Below are 22,482 nucleotides of genomic sequence, written 5' to 3' on the forward strand. Positions count from 1 at the left end.
GATACAAGTGATTAGAGGACCTTGTTGTGGAGTTACTGGGCTGTCCAGTGGCCAATTGTGAGTTTTGGCTCCGTTTTGAGGGGCTTACTATTTATAGTAAGTAAACATATGTTTCCAATGAGCTCAAATGATTCAGAGGAGTTATATGATGCTTTCAAATGTTATTTCTAACTTTTGGTTTGGACTCCAAGATTCTTGGAGGGATCGTCTATTTTTAGTATGTCACCTGGTCAAGATCATTCATCATCGTTATCTTTGGGATCACTCTTGTACTATTAGACTTTCAATCCTGGTCTTGTTAGGTCATTTTTGCAAGTTGGGTGCACTATTGGTTATAACTTAGTTATATTTACTAAGGTTGCTATTTTAATTGAAATTGTTTAATGTGCACCTTAATATTATAGCTCGTTGGAATTGGGATGAAAAGTTTTAAATCATGGGCACATGAAACCATAGTTTGCAAACTCTCTGAGTACTCTTAAAGTTGTCAAGTACTCTCAAGTTCTTTTGCTAGGTGAGTACTCTCAAGTTTAACTCTCACGTATTTATAGATGTAAAAAATGTAGGTAAAAATATTGATGTAGGGAAAACATTGGATTAGATGCATTTTTCACATCATTTTAGTGCTATAAACTACACATTTTCTGTATTGAAATGTCAATTACTAATTTAATACATTTTGTAATTGTATTCTACAAAAATAATATGTTTCTTTAAGAGATTTAAAATTTTAGTTCTTTTTGAGTTGCCAAGTTTTCCTCGATTTTTTGTCAAGTATATGCCGAGTTGAAAATTTTGGGCTTGCCGAGTACTCTCCGAGTCCAAGTCTGCAAACTATGCATGAAACAAGAAGCTTGTGTATCAAGGTACTATTATATGAGGGAAAAGGTTAATTTTGGAGCAATGAGGGAGTTCAATAAATAAAGTGACTTTATTATTTGTCAACTTTAAATTATAACATAAAGTTGATTTATGAGAAGCAAAATTAAGTAAATTAAAGGAGATGAAGACAAATGGAAATTGACTATTATAAAGGGGGTTTTGGATTTCATTTCATGGCTTCTTGATGCATTTTGATATTTTTGGTGATATGGTGTTGAAGTGTGGAACCAAGGTTTTCAGCTTTTTTTCAGTATGACAGAATTAAGAATTCTTATCAGCATTTGCACTTTGAATTTGTGTTCAGACGGACAGTGAATTGTGTTGGAGGTGGTTTAATTCAGAAACATCATATGAACTTATATGGTGATCAATTTGAGAGGAAGTTCTTGTTTTTTGTTACAGCATTTAATAGCAAAGTCGAGGACAATTTAGATGAAGATCAGAGCCCTTAGAGGTCTGTCTTTGGAATTATAGATAGCCTTCAATCTTCTATAGGGAGTGGCCAAGGTTTAGAAGGCTTTGCAAATAGTTCAGAGATGTTACTTAGCAAATTCAAGGTGTAGCGATTAGATGCCAGATTCTTATTTAGTTGTAATTTAGTTTCAGATTTAATAAATAATTTCCTCTTGCATTGTATATGATTTCTCTCAATAAAAGCATTTGGTTTAATGCTTGGGAAATTAGTTTCATAATTTCGTTTTTGTGCAAAGTTATTATCTTGCCTGACAATATTTGAAATTTTTTCAAGGAATGCTTATTTATTTCAAAAATCAGTTATATGAAGTCAGAACCGGTTGGATTTCTTACAAACTTCCTCACAATTTATATAGCAATTTAAGCACACTCTTAACCTTTATAGGAGATTAACGCTGGTACAATTCACTGGCAAAGATTAACCAATTCAAAGTGCAAAATACTTTGAAGAATTCCCAATTGTCCAAGTTGAAACTTTTGAAACCCTTGGCTTTAATATTTATCATCAATTCATAAAATGACAAATGCACGAGATTGACTAATTCATCCAAATGGGCTGCATATATAGAAAAACCTGTTGCTTCATCCACACACCAACGTCTAGCTTCTCCATGACACTTTTCACTTAAATATGCATTTGCTTTTTGGTTGCACCTTTTTGAATTTTAAATAATATAAATTAATAACTCATTTACTCCAATACTTAATAAATTCCATAGCATAGGCTTCCATGAATTAATTGAATGAATGACTCAATGGTCAACATAAGTGAAATTATATCTTTATAATAAGCCATTTAATGGTTTAGTAATACTCTGGCCAGTAAAATAGTTATAACTCCCAAGATACGTATTCTTCTAATATACTGTCTAAAACAGGAGTCACATCTATTATTTCACCATGTGACCTAATGCACTTTCCAAAAATAGAAGGGGTCTCTCTCAATCATCACTAGAGCTACCATAAATAGTAAGTGCATGAAAGTAAATCCAAACGAAGTCCAATCTGAGCCAAACAAAGACCAAACTGGAACGTACTGAATTTTGGAGAAGATGAGACCCTCCTATAATCGAGCCTCTGCCTCAGAAGTTCCCCTATCCACGATAATAAGCCTACGAGGATAAATTATAGGCCAACCCAGTGCAGAGCAAAAACAAACTAAAATGGGGGCATTGCAGTCTAATAGTTAATTAATGATGCCCAAGTAAACTTAAGCTTAGAGTAAATATTAATTTACTCCAAAAAATAGTTATGCCAGTACCCGATAGGTGAATCTACTCTATGGAGACCTGCAAATTAATTTCTGCTGCAAATCAGTCTTGTGAGTGTAAGGTTTTTTCCTTGCCTCACAATGTTCTGTGGTGGGTTTTCACCCTAGTTGAGTGAAAAAGTCATTGCAAATATGACATTTATTCCCAAATAAAATTGCTTCAAATGGCACCCAGATCAGGATTTATACATTACTGCAAATAGGTGCCCAAGGCCCAAAATTTGGGGGACACAATTTCAAGTCTGAAATCATATTTGTTAATAAGTAGGAGATAATTGTTATTTATATTCTATAGATAAACACTTTTAAATAATATGTATTCTAGTGGTGTAAAAAATTGTCCTCGTTTAAAAATGTGTTAGGAGGCCAACATCATTAGGGAAGGGAAATGATAGAAAGCTACATTGTTTTCCTCCTGTGTTGGCTGCATTTTGTCAACCAAAAAAATAGGTTCACAATAAAAAACAAATCTGTGATTTCTCTTTCAAAAATCCTATGTGAACCAATGAATAATTTCTGTGTGATCCCAACATGATCAGCTCTGATACCATGAAGATATCTAATCCTTGGTGACTGCTGTCCTATTGTTTGTCTAATTAAATAACAGAAATTGTATTAATTGACAGAAAATATTAAATTTGTAAACATTGCATCAATCGCACTACAGATAAAACAACAAATCATGAGAGCACAAAAACATGGATAATTACACTTTTAAATCAGCTTTCCATTCCTTTGAAAAACTTACGAGGAAACCTTTTACAAACTCTTTACCAAACAGCTGCACAGAATTTATCACGATATTTTTATGTCTTACAGTGCCACCTATCTTTATCCTAATTGGTCCGAGTTTTAACCTATAAAAAAAATGTTATTTCTTCCAAGCTTTTTAAGTTTGAAGATAAGTCTAATTTTATTGTATATCTACACTATATTAAACTTTACTAAGTAAAAGGCTTTCACTTTTCATTAAAATTAGAATGCAAAATAGATTAACTTGAACCGCTTCCAACACATTCATGCTGAACTTGTGCAGAAGTTCCTATTTGAGCTAAAAATCCAACACTAAGTATTCAAGATAAAAAAAAAGGAGGATAAACTTGAAGTGTAGGATGGATTGGTAGTATCATCAAAGCCGTCAAGAAGTAACTCGTCATGATACATTCTATTTTCATATATAAAAGAAGTTAGTTCTCAGGATTCACTTTCACTTAAGATCTATTATCAAAAGAACACGGATCTTAGGGTATAGAAAGAGGGCTGGAAATAAAAGCATCATGAGGCTCAGAATATCATGAGTAGTGAAAGAGGAGTTAAAACTTCATTTACATAAAACTGCATTACTAGATGTGCCACTAGGACGCAGGCTCGTGTCATCCAACTAGTGGGATAATCAACTTGAATCCCGTGTATACAAATGAGGCAAAGTTTCCTAAGATGGAAATTGAAGGGTCAACAAAGTTAATGAAAGAAGAGGGGTAGATAAACATGCAAATTACTCACACAAGGCACATGAAGCATCGTCAATATGCAAAAGGATGCCATTTCATCAAGAATCATGTAAAGGAATCAATGTCGTGTGAAAACACCTTATAATCCTTGATATATGCATGAAGGCTAAGTCACAAGGTTCGAGTTCGAGTTCGAGTTCGACAACTATAAAATTCGGATGGAGTTCGATAGCGACAAAAAAATCGAGAAAAATTCGGCATTAAATTCGCTTTATAGAATTTCTTTAAAATATAATATATGTAATAATTTATTTTTATTTTCTCTTTTCAATCAAAATATTAAAAATAATGCTAGTTTTATGAACATCAAATTTTTAATACAAAATAAATCACTAAACTCTATCTTTAAACACATAAAATGGAAATATATTAATTTTTTTATTTTGACTTTATAAAACAAAGTATAAAATTATGAAACATAAAACATAACATAACAAAGCGATACTTTAGTTATGCATAAACAATTTGATTTTTTTAATACAAAATAAATCACAAAACTCTATCTTTAAACACATAAAATGGAAATATATTAATTTTTTTATTTTGACTTTATAAAACATAAAATTATGAAACATAAAACATAACATAACATAACTTTATTTTGACTTTATGAAACATAACAAAGCGATACTGTAGTTTTACGAACCCTATAAACCAAAATTAAATAACATAATGATACTTTTGATGGCCTCCATTCCATTCTCGGCGCGGCAACAGGAGAAACCTTGGTTGCAGTGACGACGGCAAACAACTGTGCAGAATAAACAAACGCCTTCCAGACGCTGTTGTTTCATTCAGCCGTACGAATTTTGGTCGAATTTATACGATTTTTTTTTGAAATTTATATGTTCGTGGATTTTCGAACCTAAAGCCGGAAATTCGGCGAACCTTGTGACATAGCATGAAGGTAATCACAAAAAAAGATTCATAGGAAATTATGGTGGAATTTGTATCAATGAACACAACCCAGAAACATTGAGAGGTTGGGGATCAATTAATTATCAAACAATGGAGGCTCAAACCCTAATCAAAATATAGAAATGAAAAACTATAAAAGGTGGACCAAGCTCTAATCAAAACTGAAACAAAAGGTATATGTAGTCAAAATTATGAAATATTCAATTTTAATGGAGGGCTAGGAAACCTTAAACTCTAGAGGATGTTAGGTAAGTCAAACTCACCAAAGTGTAGAGGCATAAATTGAACCTTTATGCATTTATTAATAGGCAGAGTGTTTGTCTTTCTTATTGGGTTCAGGTGTCATTAAAAGTAAGTATAAGTTAATTTTTTTAGGCCCTATATTTTTCATGTTTTCCATATAGTTTGAACTGATCTTCCTGGTTTTAATATCTTTAAGGTAATGACTTCTACGTGTCCTTATGATTCTTAGCAAAAGAGGACATTGTCACTCATGATTTAAACCCCAAACAACAACCAGATCGATCATGATAGAACCTGATCATGTTTCATTGAGAAAGCAATTGGATGGAGACATCTTTATTTTGCATGGATCTTATTTAGCATTTTTTTTATGTATTACTAGATCTAAAAGGGTTCTCTGTTTTTCTTCATGCTGCATTATTGTTAAGAAATACGCAAAGGAATCGTAGAGTGGGGTCGTTCTTTTTGTAATTTCATGGTAAGTTCACCTCTTACAAAGGAACTTAACAGTGGCTATTTCTGTACGTAGTTTCATGTTAAGCTCATCTCTACCACTCTGTGTTGCTTTGGTTGATGTATCTTGAGAATTCCTTCGCCTATTTCTCATATATGTTCATAGTGATTTGATTAATGCTCATTTGTGTTCGTAACAGCTTACCTGGATCAGTTTGATGCAAATAATGCTGCGAAGGAATCAGAAGTGAAAACACAGAAGTTGTTTTCTGAACCAAAGAGGGTTGCAGAAAAGTATCCTGTAGGTGAAGCTGGTGATATTAAGAAGAAAAATATGATTTGTCTTAACTGGTTACTTTCTGATGAGCCATTGGACCTGGAGACAGAGTTGGCGCTTGGCTTTTTAGATCATCTAATGTTGGGGACCCCTGCTGCCCCACTCAGGAAAACACTTCTGGAGAGTGGTTTAGGAGATGCCATTGTTGGAGATGGAATTGAAGGGGAACTTCTTCAGCCGGCATTTAGTATTGGTCTTAAAAATGTTGCTGAAGATGATATAGGACGGGTAGAAGAGCTTATTTTCTCAACGCTCAAGAAGTTGGTTGATGAAGGTTTTACATCTGAGGCTGTTGAAGCATCAATGAATACAATTGAATTTTCTTTAAGGGAAAATAACACCGGTTCATATCCTCGGGGTTTGTCCTTGATGCTTCGCTCCATGGTAAGACAACACTTCTACTAATGCTAACTTTATCAGGACAGTCTCTTTTAAAAAATGTATTGGATCTAGACTTGTTACAGTTGTAGCTTGGAGGGAGGTAAAGGAACTGTATTTTTCCTGGGAGATGCTCACTGTCCATCTTACTGTCTCTGTGTATTCCATACAGGGTAAATGGCTTTATGATAAAGACCCTTTTGAGCCTTTGAAATTTGAAAAGCCCTTGGAGAACCTAAAAGCGCGCATTGCTCAAGAGGGATCAAAATCTGTATTTTCTCCATTGATTCAGAAGTTCATTTTGGATAATCCTCATCGCGTGACAATTGAATTGCAGGTAAATATTTTCTCTTGCACAGCTAGAAAATTGAGTCAGCTTAACGACCATTATCTTGTATGCAAAAGTGCTTTCTTGTAATAATTAATTCTTTAAGTCTGCATTTTTTTGGAATATGAGCTGTATTTATTTTGTCCAAATTTTCTTATATTGTGATTCAGCCGGATCCAGAAAAAGCTTCTCGAGATGAGGCTGTTGAACAGGAGAAATTAAAGCAAATAAAATCATGTATGAGTGAAGAAGAGCTTGCAAAATTAGTGAGGGCAACGGTTGAGCTCCGTTTAAAGCAGGAGACACCTGATCCTCCTGAAGCTCTGAAATGTGTGCCCTGTCTCTCTTTAGATGATATTCCAAAAAAGCCTACACATGTTCCTACTATTGTAAGATTCTAGCAATTTTGTACTTATTAAAACTATTAAGTTTTCATTTATAGTTACAAGAATAAATGATGTCATTTGTAGCATTGTAATCCTACCTTACCTTACTTTCCTACCACATACTTGAGTTTCTTTTGGTAGTGCACTATCTTTTCTGTATATGGAAGTTTTCTAAATCAATTTTTTTGAGCTGACTAATTTGCTTGATCGGAAAGTATTTCATTACTTATTGGTCTGTTATCTTATGATGTTTACTTGTGGCAGATTACTCAAATTAATGGTGCCAAGGTCCTGCAACATGATTTGTTCACAAATGATGTGCTTTATACAGAGGCTGTGTTTGATATGCGTCTATTAAAATCCAGTCTTCTTCCATTAGTGCCTTTGTTTTGGTAGGCATACTACATTTTTTTCTAAAATATATGGAATGGATTTTCAAAGTGTACTCCTTGAAACAATTTTAAACCCTGCCTACATTGTTGTGAAAGCAAATATGTGTATGTACTATAACTACTTCACCAAATATCTATTTTTTATTCTATATATAAATTTTGTGCAAAGACTGAAGAAAGTAAATTAAATCTGAATAAATATTCCTAATTGATACTTTAATTGCAGTCAATCACTGCTGGAGATGGGTACAAAAGACATGGATTTTGTGCAGTTAAATCAGTTGATAGGAAGAAAGACAGGAGGGATTTCAGTTTATCCATCCACTTCATCAGTCAGAGGAAAAGTAGAGCCAGCAAGCCACATTATTGTGCGAGGAAAGGCCATGGCTGGTCGAGTCAATGATCTTTTTAACTTGGTATATATTTGCATTTTGGCCATATTTAGTATCTGAATGCACTTAATGCTATGATGATTTCAAATTGTTTCTTTTGTTGTTCTTTTTTTATTGCAGTTTAGGTCATTTTGAAAATGGTTTAGTAATTTGTACTCTTTTGATGAAAACTGATAGGCAATTCAATTTTTTGCATCTTACTGAGGACCAGTTTCCCGAGTGTGACATAAGAAATGTACACAAAATCTTCATTTTCTGTTGGCTCATTAGGATCTTTTTTTGATGTCGCTGAAAGTAAACAAAAGCTATGTATACTATAATTTAAATATCACCGTTATATCAATCACACGAAGTGGAATCAACAGGAAGGATACCAAGACTGCAACCTGGTAGCCTTTATCAAATTACATATTTAAATAAACTAGCTAGTAGTCATCAAACAGAGGGAAACTTAGGTTTTAATAGATTTATCCAGGAAACAGAATTGAAAGAATCACAATTGGCCAGCATGTTTTTGGCCTCATGATCAGTGAACTCCAGAATAGTTCTGTCCTCTCTCCTCTCCAGTCTCAGCCTCAGAAGGTGAGCAATGGCTTCATCAATATCAGGACCACAATATTAATGCTGCTGAAGTTGCCATTCTACACTTGGAAGGAACTGCCCCAGGATTGGTGGCATCATGACCTTATTACCCAAAGACACCTAGACATAAAAAACCTATGATGAATTCAACAGAACCCAATGGTTTATCAAAAGATTTGATAAAAAACATCCTGGAAGATACTTCAAGGAATTGACATGATTGAAACAAGAAAGAACCATTGAGAACCATTTAACAGAGTTCCAAAAGATTTCAGCCATTGTACCCAAGATTTCCTTAAGTAGACCAACATACCTATTCATTGATTTCATGACCACTACCCATTCCTAATAGACAATGGAAAAGAGTTTTTATTGATTTCATAACTGGGCTTCCCAAATTACAAGGAAAAGATTATATATATGTAGTGGTGAACCGCCTTACCAAATATCAAGCACAAAACCAATAGTGGATATATCCTGATAAAAGAAGGATTAAAATAAAATTTGAAGTTAGGGATTTTGTTTACCTAAATTTACAATTCTATAAGCAATCGTTCATCAAAATAAGTGCAGCTGGCAAACTTAAACCGAGATTCTATGGACCATACATGATTTTAAGAAGGATAGGAGAGGTTTCTCACAAGTTGGCTCTACTGGCAAAGAGAAGGACCCATAATGGCTTTCATGCGTCTCAACTCAATAAGGTGTTGGGACTACTTGTCACTCCATGTTAGAATAATCTCCACTCAATGAAGGCAAGCTAATTTTGGAATGCAAAGCCATTCTTGATCTGTGAGAAAAGAGATTGAGGAATTAGTCCATTCTCGAGTATGTGGTTAAGTGGAAGGGTCTACCTACAAAAGATGCCACTTGCGAAGGAACTGAGATCTTTGATCATCTAAATTAAAATTGCTTAAGGACAAGCAATCTCGAGAAGGGTGGACTGTCATACCCTCACCATGATGCATCTTCCATCATCTGTAAGGAGCCCTGCTGGCTCACTCTGAAATTATGCTGAAGATTGTTTTTGTGTTTTTGAATTTTGCAATTTTTTGATTTTGATTGATATATGTTTTTCTTTTCGTTTTTCAAATCTAATGACTAGACAACTAGAATGCAGAAGGTAACTAACTTTTGAAAACCAATTTAGTTCAGATTGCAAGTATATACAATGTTGACACACGTGTGCAATGAACTCAACATATTAAAGAACCTGAAATTAGGAGATTGATGTAGATAAGTTGTAGTAGAAACAATGTGTAGCTGAACACCTTAACCCACGCCAATATTCAGATCGCAGCCTTGGTGTGGAATGCTGCTAGCAGTTTGGATGCTGCTATAATAACTTATTTGCAGCTTATAGGAAAGCCACACCATCTTTCATTGCCAGTTGCAGATGGATAAAGGGTAGGTGCTGCTACAGTAGTATGAATTGCAGAGTATATATAGCTCCCAAATGGCTTCACTCCTCATGGAATTATGCAGAGACTTCCCATGCTAATGAAGAGCCCTCCAACTTCTAAATGCAGCAGTATAGAATCAATGAATCACAGCAACAATACCTCCAGTTCAGATGTATTTGCAGATCAGATAAATGCACAATTTATTGGCATTGAGTTCCAACTCAAAGTGCCGAAAAGTTTTTGAGAAAATCTCAATTCCTCCAAACCCTCGCACCAAACTCAAGGACACCAAATTTCATAAGAAACAATTGCAATAATGATATGGTTTGATTTCCAAGAAGCATACATTTTCTAACATTTTAATAACCATGGCTTCACCAATACACTAATGCCATTTAGCTTCTTGGAGACGCTTTTCACTAATAAGGTTTCATCAACACACCACCAAATTATAACAAAGAATTAATAAAGTTATTCATTAAATTAATCTTAAAAAATAACTTGCAATATGCAACTCAACAATGAAGCACAATAAAATACTGATGGAGCCTGGACTCAGGGCACTGCAATTGCACTGCTAGGAATGTAAACTCTGCTCATCTAACTTACTATAAATAACAAGTCACTCTAACTGAGACCCTTAAATATAAGTGTCAGCTCATGAGGGTTGCGATGATGAGTTGACATCGCCTAGCTATTGGAACCTGCTAAATCGGGGTCATTATAGTAGTATCAGAGCTTGCATGATAATTATATGACAAAATGTCAAACCACTAGAATTGAAGTTGGAGCCAGTTGGGGTTCTTTACATCATCCCTAAAAGAGAATTAAATAATAATAATTTTTTGTGTCTATGTGCTTGTTATGTGTATATGAGTAGAAAATGGCTTTATTCATAAGACTTCACCATGTTCTACTATCTAATCCGACCACTACATAATGGAGCACTATAATCGGTGCACTAGTAAAACATAACAAATCACTAAACAGAGTAATTTACAATGGCATGTGAGATGAAGAGGCATCAAATTCATTTGGAAGAGGCAAAGATTATCTTGGAGGGGACACCACACAGATATTTATGGAGAAACTTCATTTGGAGGAAAGCATCGAATAAGATATGAACACACACACACACACACACATATGGAATCTAATTTGGCTAGATGGATTACTTGAATGACTTAGTTCATAAGTAATTATGTGTTGACTGAAGAAAGCAATCTTTTTAGAAACAAAACTTGAAAAACAAGAAATGTGGGGATATTAGCTCCTACTTGGTGTACACCAATTGAGTTGTTACTTGTGGACTCCCATAAGTTGGTTGCTTGCTCAATGTTTTTGGGCTTACTTGGGGTTGATAGTCTTCCAGCATCCTATGGTGCTTCGTCCCCCAAGTTTCTAATAAGTTTACAACTCTAATATGCATGTCTGTAAATGAGAATCTTCATTGCTATCGTTTTAATACCAAATAATTAACTTCCTTGATGCAATTACTTATATGCAACCTAATAAGAAAATAATCTTACTAATAAATTATGTTATTGCTATTACCGATAATTTTTTTATAATGTTATTTCTATTGTTTGTGCAAACTATAGATATATATCTAAGGTGACATTACACCCATGAAAAAAATATCATTACACAATTGGTTTTGGAGAGAAGTAATAATTTCATCCGCAGATATCCTTTGAATCTCACAATGGTAATGACAACCTTTTGTTAATGCCCCAAGAATACTCTGTGAATACCTTGGAAGATCTTGGAGTCAATCTGATGCTTAATTTTACTGTAACAATGTTCCTGAAGCTTAATCCCTTCATTTGGAGATGTTATTTATTAAGATAATATTATAAATCAAATGCAATCATTTATACACGTGATTCATAATATTTTTTCAATCAATATTCTATTTCATTTTAATTTTCATCTAATTAGTTTCCTTGAACCATGTGTATCCTTCCTCCTTGGCTTAACTTGGCTTGGCTTGGTCTGCTGCAAACCATTTTTCTCCAGCTTCTTTTTATCCCAATGATGGATCATGAAGTGTGATTTGCAGGGTTGATGCAAAAAAATGAACACAATCAAATCAAGAAAAAATATTGAACATCAATATGGATTGTGGAAACTTGATATCATGTTCCCTTTTTTCGTCTACTCAATCCAATCCTTTATAGGTGAAGATGAAGCTTGTAATTTAGACTAAAAAACTCTTGAAGCCTTGAATCGACCCCTGGAGCCTCCCTCTTTGAAACAATCTCTACTTCGGTACTTCTTGGAACCTTTGATTTGAGTTCTATCCTGGGAGACTAAACTTTGGATGAAACCTTACTAGAAAAATCGCAAGATGATTCTATGAGGCTAGAGGAGGACAAAGAAGTAATAGTAGTTTTCTTGGCTTTTCTTACATTGGAAAAATCGGAATCAAATCTATAAATTTATCATTTAGAATGATTGAATGATGGTAAGATTTCAGTCCAATCTGATACGTGGTTTAAGAAAATCTTTCAAGCCCTTATTGCTTGGTTCTATCGTAAATTGTTTTTAGATCATTTTGTCACATTGGAGTTGAGATGCCCATGGGCTAGCATTTTTCGCACTTGAAATTGAATTTCTCAGAAACAATTTATTTGTTCCATTTTTTGTCTACAATCTTTGTAATAATCTGTTTAGGAAACTCTGTAGAAAGATCTATTTCCACATGAAATTGGGCATAGGTGGTAAAAAAATTGTTTGCCAAACACGCAGATTATCCAAAGAAGTTCACAATTGCTATTAATCGTAAAAACCACCAATACAAAAATGGCAGGAAAAGAAATCTGAACCAAATAAGGACAAGTGAGAGGAATCACTTCAAGGATCCAAGCAAGGAGACCATAGTTTTGTGAATAGAACTTTGTCACTTATCTATTTATCTCCCATAAACCACACTTCAAGATATGCACTTGATCCAAAACAGATTCAAACTAAATCATGAAGAAACCTCTTGCATGTGGATAAAATTTTCATTTACCATTTATCATTTTGTAGTTTTCCAAAAATCCCGTCATGTAGATTGGATAACTTAAGCAAGAACTTTGGAAATTACAAATAAGTGCATGCTCAACCACCTTTGAATTTATTATAATTTCTAGAGTGACTTTTATTTCTTGGCATAAATAGAGGGGCCTTTATCGAAAAGCAAGTCAGGACATTGAGCAGTCCTTGAATTCTCTATAGAGAGTCACTGGGATAGATTTGGATGGTACCAGAGGATGCCCAGGCCACCTCCACTTTTCGGGAATCATGGTTTGGAATTTTGCTAGACAAGCAATCACCATTTATGGCTGGAAGAACTTCCTTGTGGGAGCTGTAGGTAGAATGATTTGAGATAACATTGGAATCACTAATACAATTCCTTGAAGATTGTTTTCATTGACTTTTAAGGCACAAAACATTTTGAAAGAGAGAAGTAAGGCACGTGGGAGAAACAAAAGAAACCTTTGCATCATTGTTATATGGTGGGTTGATTGTGCCCTACAGGCTGCATGACAGCTATAGGAGAGGTCTTAAAATCTTTGCTTTAGGTGAAAATTTCTTGTCAGGATGATCACTGCATCTTTTGCTGCAGTTTTCCAAGTCTAGCTTGAAGTTCGGGGAGATGATGAAGCAAAAGTCATCAGTGGAGAAGAAAGAAATGAGGTGGAAATTTGTTGGAGAGACATTCAAAATGATGGATTTTTTGTCGTCACTTTTATTCGAACTCAACATATTATATTATATTTATTTTATAACATTTATAAAGTATTAGAAGTATACAAAAATGATAAATTTTACCAATAGTACACATAAATATTTAATATTTAAATAGGCAAGAGCCTACAACACAATGGTAAATTGTGAGCCTCTTATTTGTGAGGTCTTGGGTTCAACCCCACTCGAGTTTAATAAATAATAATTGATCACAACACATAACAAATAATTAATTTTGGCTTTGGCCTCTTACCGATAAAAAAAAAATTATTTAATATTTAAATATACTGGTTATGTTAAAATTTTTAATACATACTTAAACACTCAATAAAGAATTAAATTGTAATTTATAATATATACATAATTTAAAAATCAAAGCATATTCGAATTTTAAATTTATAAAAACTAGGTAAATTCAGACCTGCTGAAACAAGCATTTGGCAGTATCCTGTGCTGAAAAAAATCTGATTCTGCATATTGTGGGAGGTTGGGATTGCCCAGTGGAAGCAAAAGATTTGATCAGCTTTTTGGACAGATATATGAGCTAGAAACTAAACAGAAGAGATTAAAGCTGTGAGTTAAAGTCTTATGGACAGTGCCAATATAACAAAAGCAACATGAAAAACATCGCAGAATTGAATTTTGCAATGGTAGGAAAAATGTTTTCGGCAGGCACTTCAGGCACTGATACCATACCAAATTGCACCATGCAAAAGACAATGCTTTCTTTGTATTATGAGGTGAATGTATACATGAAATGAAAGGTGAACTGCACATTCACAGGTTCATCAAATCATTAACAAATAACATAATGTGCTAAATATCCTTACAAATAATAATCTAAAATAGGCAATAGCGAACGTAATAAATAATCCATGGATACAACTGATAGAACATCCAACATTTACAATATAGAATAGCTGCAAATAGTTGGCCAACATGAAGTAAATAAAATAGAACACACAAATTGCTCTAAAAGCTGATTAAAACTTCTATCATTCAAACCTGAATACAAAGGATTCGTGATCATATAGATCATGGATCAGCTGATCATATCAATCAGAGTTAAGAAATCATTATAAGTCTACCTCAATAACTAGAGGTCTTGAACAAATTACATGAGATCTGGAAAGTAGATTTAGAACACCAAAAATAGCAATAAAAACTATCAACATTCTTATGTACTAAACACAGAAATTCCCTAACTGAGAGTAACTTCAGTTTTGTGGAATAAATTGTTTAATTCATTTTTAGCTCCATTCAAGACTAAACAAGACTGCATGTATGTGGGAGGAATTTATGATGTTAACATCCCTTCCCTTCTCCAATTTTAACCACTAATGCATGCAACACAAAACAATTATTTTTCTTCTGGCTTTAGCTGGATTCTTTCTTACTGTGATGCTTTATTGCAGTGATCTCCATTTGGATAAAAGAATTCTTTGCTTCTAGCACCTTCAAGCCTTTTGTAAGACTTGGATTTGATTTCATGCTAACCAACGTGATCCGATCTGTCATCTTCCTGCTACTGCAAACTTGGCAAGGATAGCTTTGTCTTTAAAGACAACGATCTTTCAATCTCATCAACCTTGCTTCTTGCTGGTCTGATCTCTTCTTTGCTTGTGGACATATTTCCCATTGACTTCAATCACCTCCTATGGGACTGACTCCACCTCCTTTAGAGGTTGCCTCATCCTTTGACAAAGTTAGTCCTTTTGGAATCTTCAATCTCTCTCTAAAGTTTAAAGAGATTACCTTCACCTCTTTCTAGATTTGGCATCTGCATTAATAGCAGCTTGTCTTTGTTCTTTCAACTTTGATGATGTCATTTTTTATGAGCCGCATTTTTGGTGTGGCTTTTGTCCTCTCTCAATTGTGATCTGCAAATTCTGCGGTCTTTATTTTTAGACTCTTTAGAGATAAGATATCATTGCATTTCTACCCCAATAAATAGAGGTCTTGATCAAATTCCATGAGATCTGGAAACTAGAGTTAGAACACTAAAAATAGAAGCAAAGGCTATAAACAATCTCATGCACTACATGCAGAATTTCCCTAACTGAGAGTAACTTCAGTATTGGAATAAATTATTTAATTAATGTTTAGCAGCATGTGGGAGGAATTTACGATGTTAACACAATGCAATCTTAACTTGTGAAAGCAGCTGATATAAAAATCATCTTCTTTATTGAGTGCTGATAACATTGAGATAGATACAAAATCACACAAATCCTTGTTTCTCAAATACACTCATGCATATGGTCAAGACTTAAAACAATATTATTGAGCTCCATATACTGGAAAATGTGGACATTTGAAGGCTGTTACAAATCAGAAATTAAATTTAGAGATCATATTTTATAAAGAATTTTGTTGCTGTCTGTACAAGCAGTGATTAATTTAATATATATTCTAAGAATATCTCCATTAATGGCAGCTTTCCTGATTTGTATATATAAACACTTCTAGGCGTTTTTGTAGGCAATGACCAATAATTTTATTGAATAGAAATTCCAATGGAGTTGGCGGATGGTATAACTGGTACACAAATCCAAAGATCCACACAAAATTTTCTTTATCTACAAATTTGTTTCTGCCTGCAAACTTAATCAAATTTGTTACCTGTAATTTCCAAACTTCTACGAATAAAATAATACTAAAAATATTTCTCACAAATTAATTGCAAAATTGTATCCTTTTCAGCACAAACTGTGACTCTTCATATTAGTTTCGCTGGAGATGTTTCACTTGCAATGCCAATCTTCACTTATCATCCTAGGGGGTTGTTGAACAAACTTGTTCAGCCTCCACATTGGTGTTTCAAGAAAATATCAAACACCCAGAATATGAAGAATGAGGAAATCATCTCTCTTAACCTCCTTTTATAACCGATTGGAATCTTTCCACAAATCATATTTATAGTCTTTTATTAGATTTCTATAAAAAAACATATTTTCCCTCCTTATGGTAAGACTTGAGTTGACTTTAATTTTAATTTATTTTTGAACCATATGAGTCACTTGATCGTTTATAATTAAAATAATAATGTTTCCTCTCAAGGACCAAGTTTTAGAAAAAACTAAACAGGCCAGTTATGAGTTCCGACCATGCCAACATAATTCTTATGTCTGCAAGATATCAAACTCGATGAATTTTGGTGCTTCCGAAAAATAGCAGACTTTTCCAAGAAATGTGGAATGCTCCCAAAATGTCCAAATTACATTCGGTTAGTATGATGAGACTTGCCTTGATTTCCTGAATTCACTGCCATTTTTCAGATTTGTGTCCCAAAATTTTTACTTCTCTCCAAGAATGTTGGAGTTCTCAAAGACCACTGGAAAGGCCACAACAAAGGGATATTACAATTTTACTTCTTTATTAGGGCTTAAATTCGTAGAGAAACAACCTACATGCTCTCTAAATTGAGCGTTTTTATAGTTCATTTAAAAAAAAATATTTTTGTTTTTAATATATTCAGTTTCAGTTGAAATTTCAGCCTGCCAAGTTTTTGTCCAGTTCTAGTTATTGAACTTTGGATCGATGGGTCTCTTGGATGTCTAGGTGACCCCTATTATTCATATGCTGCAAAAAATGAGAAACAAGAAACTTGATGGCAAAGGATATTGTGTCAGTGAACACGATTGATGAGTTTAATATGCAAGGAAAAGCCAGAAATGTAACAAATTCCTTAAATTATGCATATTACTATTGGTTCAAGCTTCAGACACTATATAAGATAAAGCATGGCAATTGTGATTCACCAAAAATGTGCCAATATATAATACTTGTAGCACCATTTAATATAATATTATAAATAAATGATAATGCAGTCATAAATTTGCATGATTGAATTTGTTTTTTCTTTTCCCATAGGTAAGAAAATACAATTCATTTCATCTAAAGGTCACACTAGATAAATGATTATGAAGAAATAGTCAATATTGTCTACAATGTACATACTATACATAATTCTTAATCATGAAAGGTGAGATGTTCGAAAACATATCTATCAGAGATCAGAAAATACATTTACTAAAAGTGACTTTTCCTTCCTCCAATTAAGACTGGTAGCTAGATCAAGGACCTCAGTGAAGGTGCTCTTTTTAATGCTTGAATATGGCAATTTCATATTTCTTAATGCATAGGGAAACACTGAAGAGTGATAGCACGAGGCAAACAGAATGGATGATTGAGATTCTTTCTTACATCTACAACCAACCCATGTTTGTGGTCTCATAGACCTTAAGTTGTGTTAAGTACTTAGGAAGCATGGGCAAAATTGCGTTTAATTATTTGAAAATTATGTCACTTTATTTTGGGTGTAATCTTGTCCTGTAAACCATAAGTCTAAATTTGATTTCTGCTTTTTTTCCTGCAAGTTAATTTCTTTTTCCTGCTTTCACACTCTCTATATATTCAAACATTGAATAGTCTTGAAACATTATTTTTGTTGCATTTTCTGGTATCTCTTCCAGCAATAGTAATTATACAGAAACAATTGCTTGACATAGAAAAGAATGAGATGTGGGTAACAAAGAATTGTTAGAAATTAGTTTAAACCTCGAAATGATTATTATCTCTGGCAGATTCGCACTATTATCTTGGACGTTCAATTCACAGACCAACAGCGTTTCAAGCAATTTGTTATGCAAAGTAAAGCAAGAATGGAGGTATGTGTTGTAACATTTATTGTAGGTCTTAGAGATGGAATTACATGAAGTCTCAACCTATATCATGAATCTATTCAGAAGAATGGATCTCTATTTTATTTAATTTGAGTTGGATTACGTGCACTTTTCTAGAGTAAACTGACAGGTGGTGGCCACGGGATAGCTGCTGCAAGGCTTGATGCAAAGCTAAATGTTGCAGGCTGGGTTAATGAGCAAATGGGTGGTCTCAGGTTGTTTCCTGACTAATATCATCTGTCTAGTCTGTTAATAATAGTTTTTGGCTTCACCTTGTGAGTTGACCTAAATTTTATGAGAGAGTTGTGAATTGTTCATGGGGCTAACATTTTATTTCTGAAACTACTTAATCACTAGATTTTATAGACAGGAGCTAAGGAAGATAAATAATGTTTAGAAACATTATTACTAGCTCCAAGAAAAAGAAATTGGGCAAAACACACACCAAGGAAACTCTGCTTGAGAAACATTGTTGACTGTTTTCTCCTAATTCCAAAGCAACCTTATCTCTTGTTCTTATAGGGTTTGCTTGATTGAAATGTTAAACGATATTAAACAAACAAGAAGGATACTCCTTAAATATAGATATTCCAAAATCTATTGCAGATTTTCACTAACAAAGGTCACCATGTGAAGATTTTTGAGTCTTTTGTATCACTGCTATATCCTAGGGTTTTAAAAGCATCTGAAATCACATATCTTGTATAAGACAGGGCTTGGAGAGTGGGTTTTCAGTGAAAGGAGCGTTATCCACATATTCAAGTACGCATGATTGATTTTAAATTTGTTTCCTAGGGTTTCACCATGATTTACCACTTCCACATCATTGAATCTCCTTCACCATTGGTGTCTTGTCCCCTAAGTTTGTGACATCAGACATGAATCAACAACCTTTGGCTGCCACATATGGGTTTATCGAAAGCACTGCCTCAATCCAAGAAAAGTCCATAACTTTGATGAATAGAAGATGCCTTTACAAGCAAAGATCTTTTGGAGAGATTTAGGAACAATGAAGAAAAACTGGAATCAGCCAACACATTGCATTTCAACTAGCAGAACATACTCTTTAACTTCCTTATTGCATACATTGACAGGTATGAGAGCCCTTTGTGGTAGTGGCCGTGATGAGAAAGAAATAAGAAAGTAACTAAAGGCCCCATGGATATTCAAAGTAGTGACAAGAAAGCATATGGAATCTGTTCATCTGTACCTGAATGATTGAATCCAAAACCTTTAGTTATTTCACCCATTCTAGCCTTTTCCTTGTCTACCTTTCATCCTTCTTCAATCTGGTTTTCTGATTTACCCTGTAATGATGTAATAGGAACTAATCCACATAATCATCCCATGTACAAGTTATGGTTTGTGTTTCTGTATCAATATGAACCATACATTTTGTTCAGTTTCAATGTATAAAGAGGCCCAATGAACCTGATCTCTTGGTGAAATGGAATATATTCTGAGCATCTGCTCCCTTTGATAGTCTGCAATCTTAGATGGAGAAGAATGGCTGTTGCAAGTTGAATGTCCTAGGAGTAATTTTTCGAATTTTCTTTGTCAGGTTTGAGCAACTCACAAATTAGTGTCCAGAGAGTTGATGTTCAGTCTGTAATTTGACGCATAAGTTTATGCTGGTGGCTTTAGTACATTAGAATGGTCCAACTTTGTAATATTGCAATCACTGAGATTTAGGTGACATTTTAGTATCATATATTTTCTCGATCTCCATATTCGAAATTACCAATATCATGTCCCATACAAACTGAAGAAGCATTATTATCTACCCTTCCCCTAAATCAAATGCCTCTACTAGGTCTATGGCCATTGCAAACTGAGTATTTATTTGGTTTCTTTTATATAGTTTTTGAAAGAAAAGAACAGTATAGCTACTCATAAGCCTTCAAGCACAGACTACACAGGGACAAAGAATTTCAAATAAATTTACTTTAGATTGTTATATGCATTTTAATAATGAATTTACAAAACTCTGAACATGGATGCATCTGAATTGATCCTGCTTAAGAAATGGATGTGTTGCAAAATTTTGTTGTGTTTGAAAAGAAATTTTTTTTTTTAATGCTTTGCAAAAATAATACAATTTCCATTCTATCAAGATCCATCTTTAATTACTCGTATGGCTCTTCAGCTATATGGATTTTCTACAAAAACTTGAGAAACAAGTTGAGGAGGACTGGTCAACAGTGGCAGGTTCTCTTGAAGAGATACGCGACATTCTATTTTCAAGGAAACGGGTACTAATCAACCTGACAGCTGATGAGAAAAATCTTACAAGTGCAGAGCAACATGTAGCAGATTTTCTCAGCGCCCTTCCAGATACAAACACTATGGCGATCCCTGCCTGGGATAGTCACCTACCTCCAGTCAATGAGGCTCTAATAATTCCTACTCAGGTTGTCTTAGTTTTAACTCTAATTTACTTTCTTCATGTATAAATTTTTGGAATAATAATAATGATGCAAATCTCTGATGAGTTAATAAAATATTGTGACAGGTAAACTATGTTGGAAAAGCAGCAAATATCTATGAAACTGGTTATGATCTAAGGGGCAGTGCTTATGTCATCTCCAAGTATATTGGAAATACATGGTTGTGGGATCGTGTACGTGTTAGCGGTGGTGCATATGGAGGATTTTGTGATCTAGATTCACATTCAGGTGTCTTCTTATCATTCCTTATTGTTACTGTATGCTTGAGATTCTTTAGCTTGATAAGAGTTCTAACCTCACCTCATAGGGAATCTATTTCATAAAGAATGAACCATTTCTTTTTAATTTGTGTGATGTTCCTTTAAAATCATTTAATTTCATCTCTATTTGTGACCTCTAGGAGTTTTCTCTTACTTGTCTTATCGAGACCCAAATCTACTAAAGACTCTTGATATCTATGATGGAACTGCCAAGTTCCTTCGAGAACTGGACTTAGATGCTGATACTTTGTCAAAAGCCATAATTGGCACTATAGGCGACGTTGATTCATATCAACTACCAGATGCAAAAGGATACACCAGGTATGCTATATTTTATTGATAAACATTTTCATTTATATTGTTTTGTGAACTAGATATACAACTAGTGCATTTCATCATTTCATTTTTTTATTTGAGCACTAAAAATGTTGTACTTTGTTGTATTGTGATGTTCTAGCTTGATGCGATACTTACTGGGGATCACAGATGAGGAAAGGGAAAGGAGACGGGAAGAAATATTGTCAACCAGGTCACCAGCTTACTGATTTTTACATTTTCTGGGGAGATGTTATAAACAAATGTATGCACATGCGATATGGATATATAATTAATATAAAATGTTCTAATACCTATTTGTTGAATTTTTTTTGCAGTGTGAAGGATTTCCACGAATTTGCCGATGTACTGGAAGCTGTGAAAGACAATGGACTAGTTGTTGCAGTTGCATCGTCCAATGATGTTGCTTTAGCTAACCAAGAAAGGCCCAACTTCCTGGTAGAGAAAAAAGTTTTGTAGACTATAGTTGGACGTTGTATTTATTTCTCCATTATAAGTAAAGACAAATGATGCATGATCATCTATTGATCTGCACGATGAAGCATCTTGTAGTTTGTCAGTCGATCATTGCTAGCATGAATATTAGTTGAGGCTGTACAGTTTTCCATGTAAAATAATCTCTTTGATTCTCTATTTAATAGATAAATCCATAATCAACATTTGTTTAATTAAAATTAGTCCGGAACTCATTGCATATGCTTTGGTCAGAGAATATTAGAAGACACTAGACAATGATAGACATAAAGCACTTGATTATTTTGGTTGTACTAGATCTGGATTAAATAATAAATAAAGTACTGCAGACATTCAGATAACTGCTATTCCTCATATTATCAAATTGAATTCTCATCATTCCAATGGGTGAATTCATGGCAAGCAACATGTCAGGAATGTTAATATTATAAAAATATGATTTTCAATAAAATGGCATTAAAAAGTCAAGGGTTCATCCATAAGAAAAATTCTTAGAGAGCTTAGTTTAAGGTGGTCACAATCATATCCAGTATTTTTTTATAGAGAATTTAAAAAGAAATGTATAATAATGTTTGTACAATAGTTTACTGGTGCAT

General features: G+C 33.9%; 1 protein-coding gene across 2 annotated transcripts in view; it reads left to right on the top strand.

Annotated features, from left to right (window-relative positions):
• The window catches only part of LOC149557124 (presequence protease 1, chloroplastic/mitochondrial-like), a 133,985-nt gene extending 111,899 nt beyond the window's left edge, over positions 1-22,086 (top strand). For both annotated transcript variants that reach the window (XM_089831845.1, XM_089831846.1), the window contains exons 8-19: positions 5,952-6,472; positions 6,639-6,803; positions 6,965-7,183; positions 7,445-7,572; positions 7,799-7,988; positions 18,271-18,354; positions 18,487-18,584; positions 20,516-20,780; positions 20,882-21,044; positions 21,217-21,397; positions 21,534-21,605; positions 21,730-22,086. In XM_089831845.1, coding sequence (XP_089687971.1) covers positions 5,952-6,472; positions 6,639-6,803; positions 6,965-7,183; positions 7,445-7,572; positions 7,799-7,988; positions 18,271-18,354; positions 18,487-18,584; positions 20,516-20,780; positions 20,882-21,044; positions 21,217-21,397; positions 21,534-21,605; positions 21,730-21,871 — 2,228 coding nt within the window. In that variant the 3' untranslated portion in view covers positions 21,872-22,086. The remainder of the gene's footprint in view (positions 1-5,951; positions 6,473-6,638; positions 6,804-6,964; positions 7,184-7,444; positions 7,573-7,798; positions 7,989-18,270; positions 18,355-18,486; positions 18,585-20,515; positions 20,781-20,881; positions 21,045-21,216; positions 21,398-21,533; positions 21,606-21,729) is intronic.
• Positions 22,087-22,482: the final 396 nt, after the last annotated feature.

The sequence above is a fragment of the Cupressus sempervirens genome, chromosome 5, assembly GCF_028749045.1.
Source record: "Cupressus sempervirens isolate cs-2001-9-10 chromosome 5, ASM2874904v1, whole genome shotgun sequence".
NCBI lineage: Eukaryota > Viridiplantae > Streptophyta > Pinopsida > Cupressales > Cupressaceae > Cupressus > Cupressus sempervirens.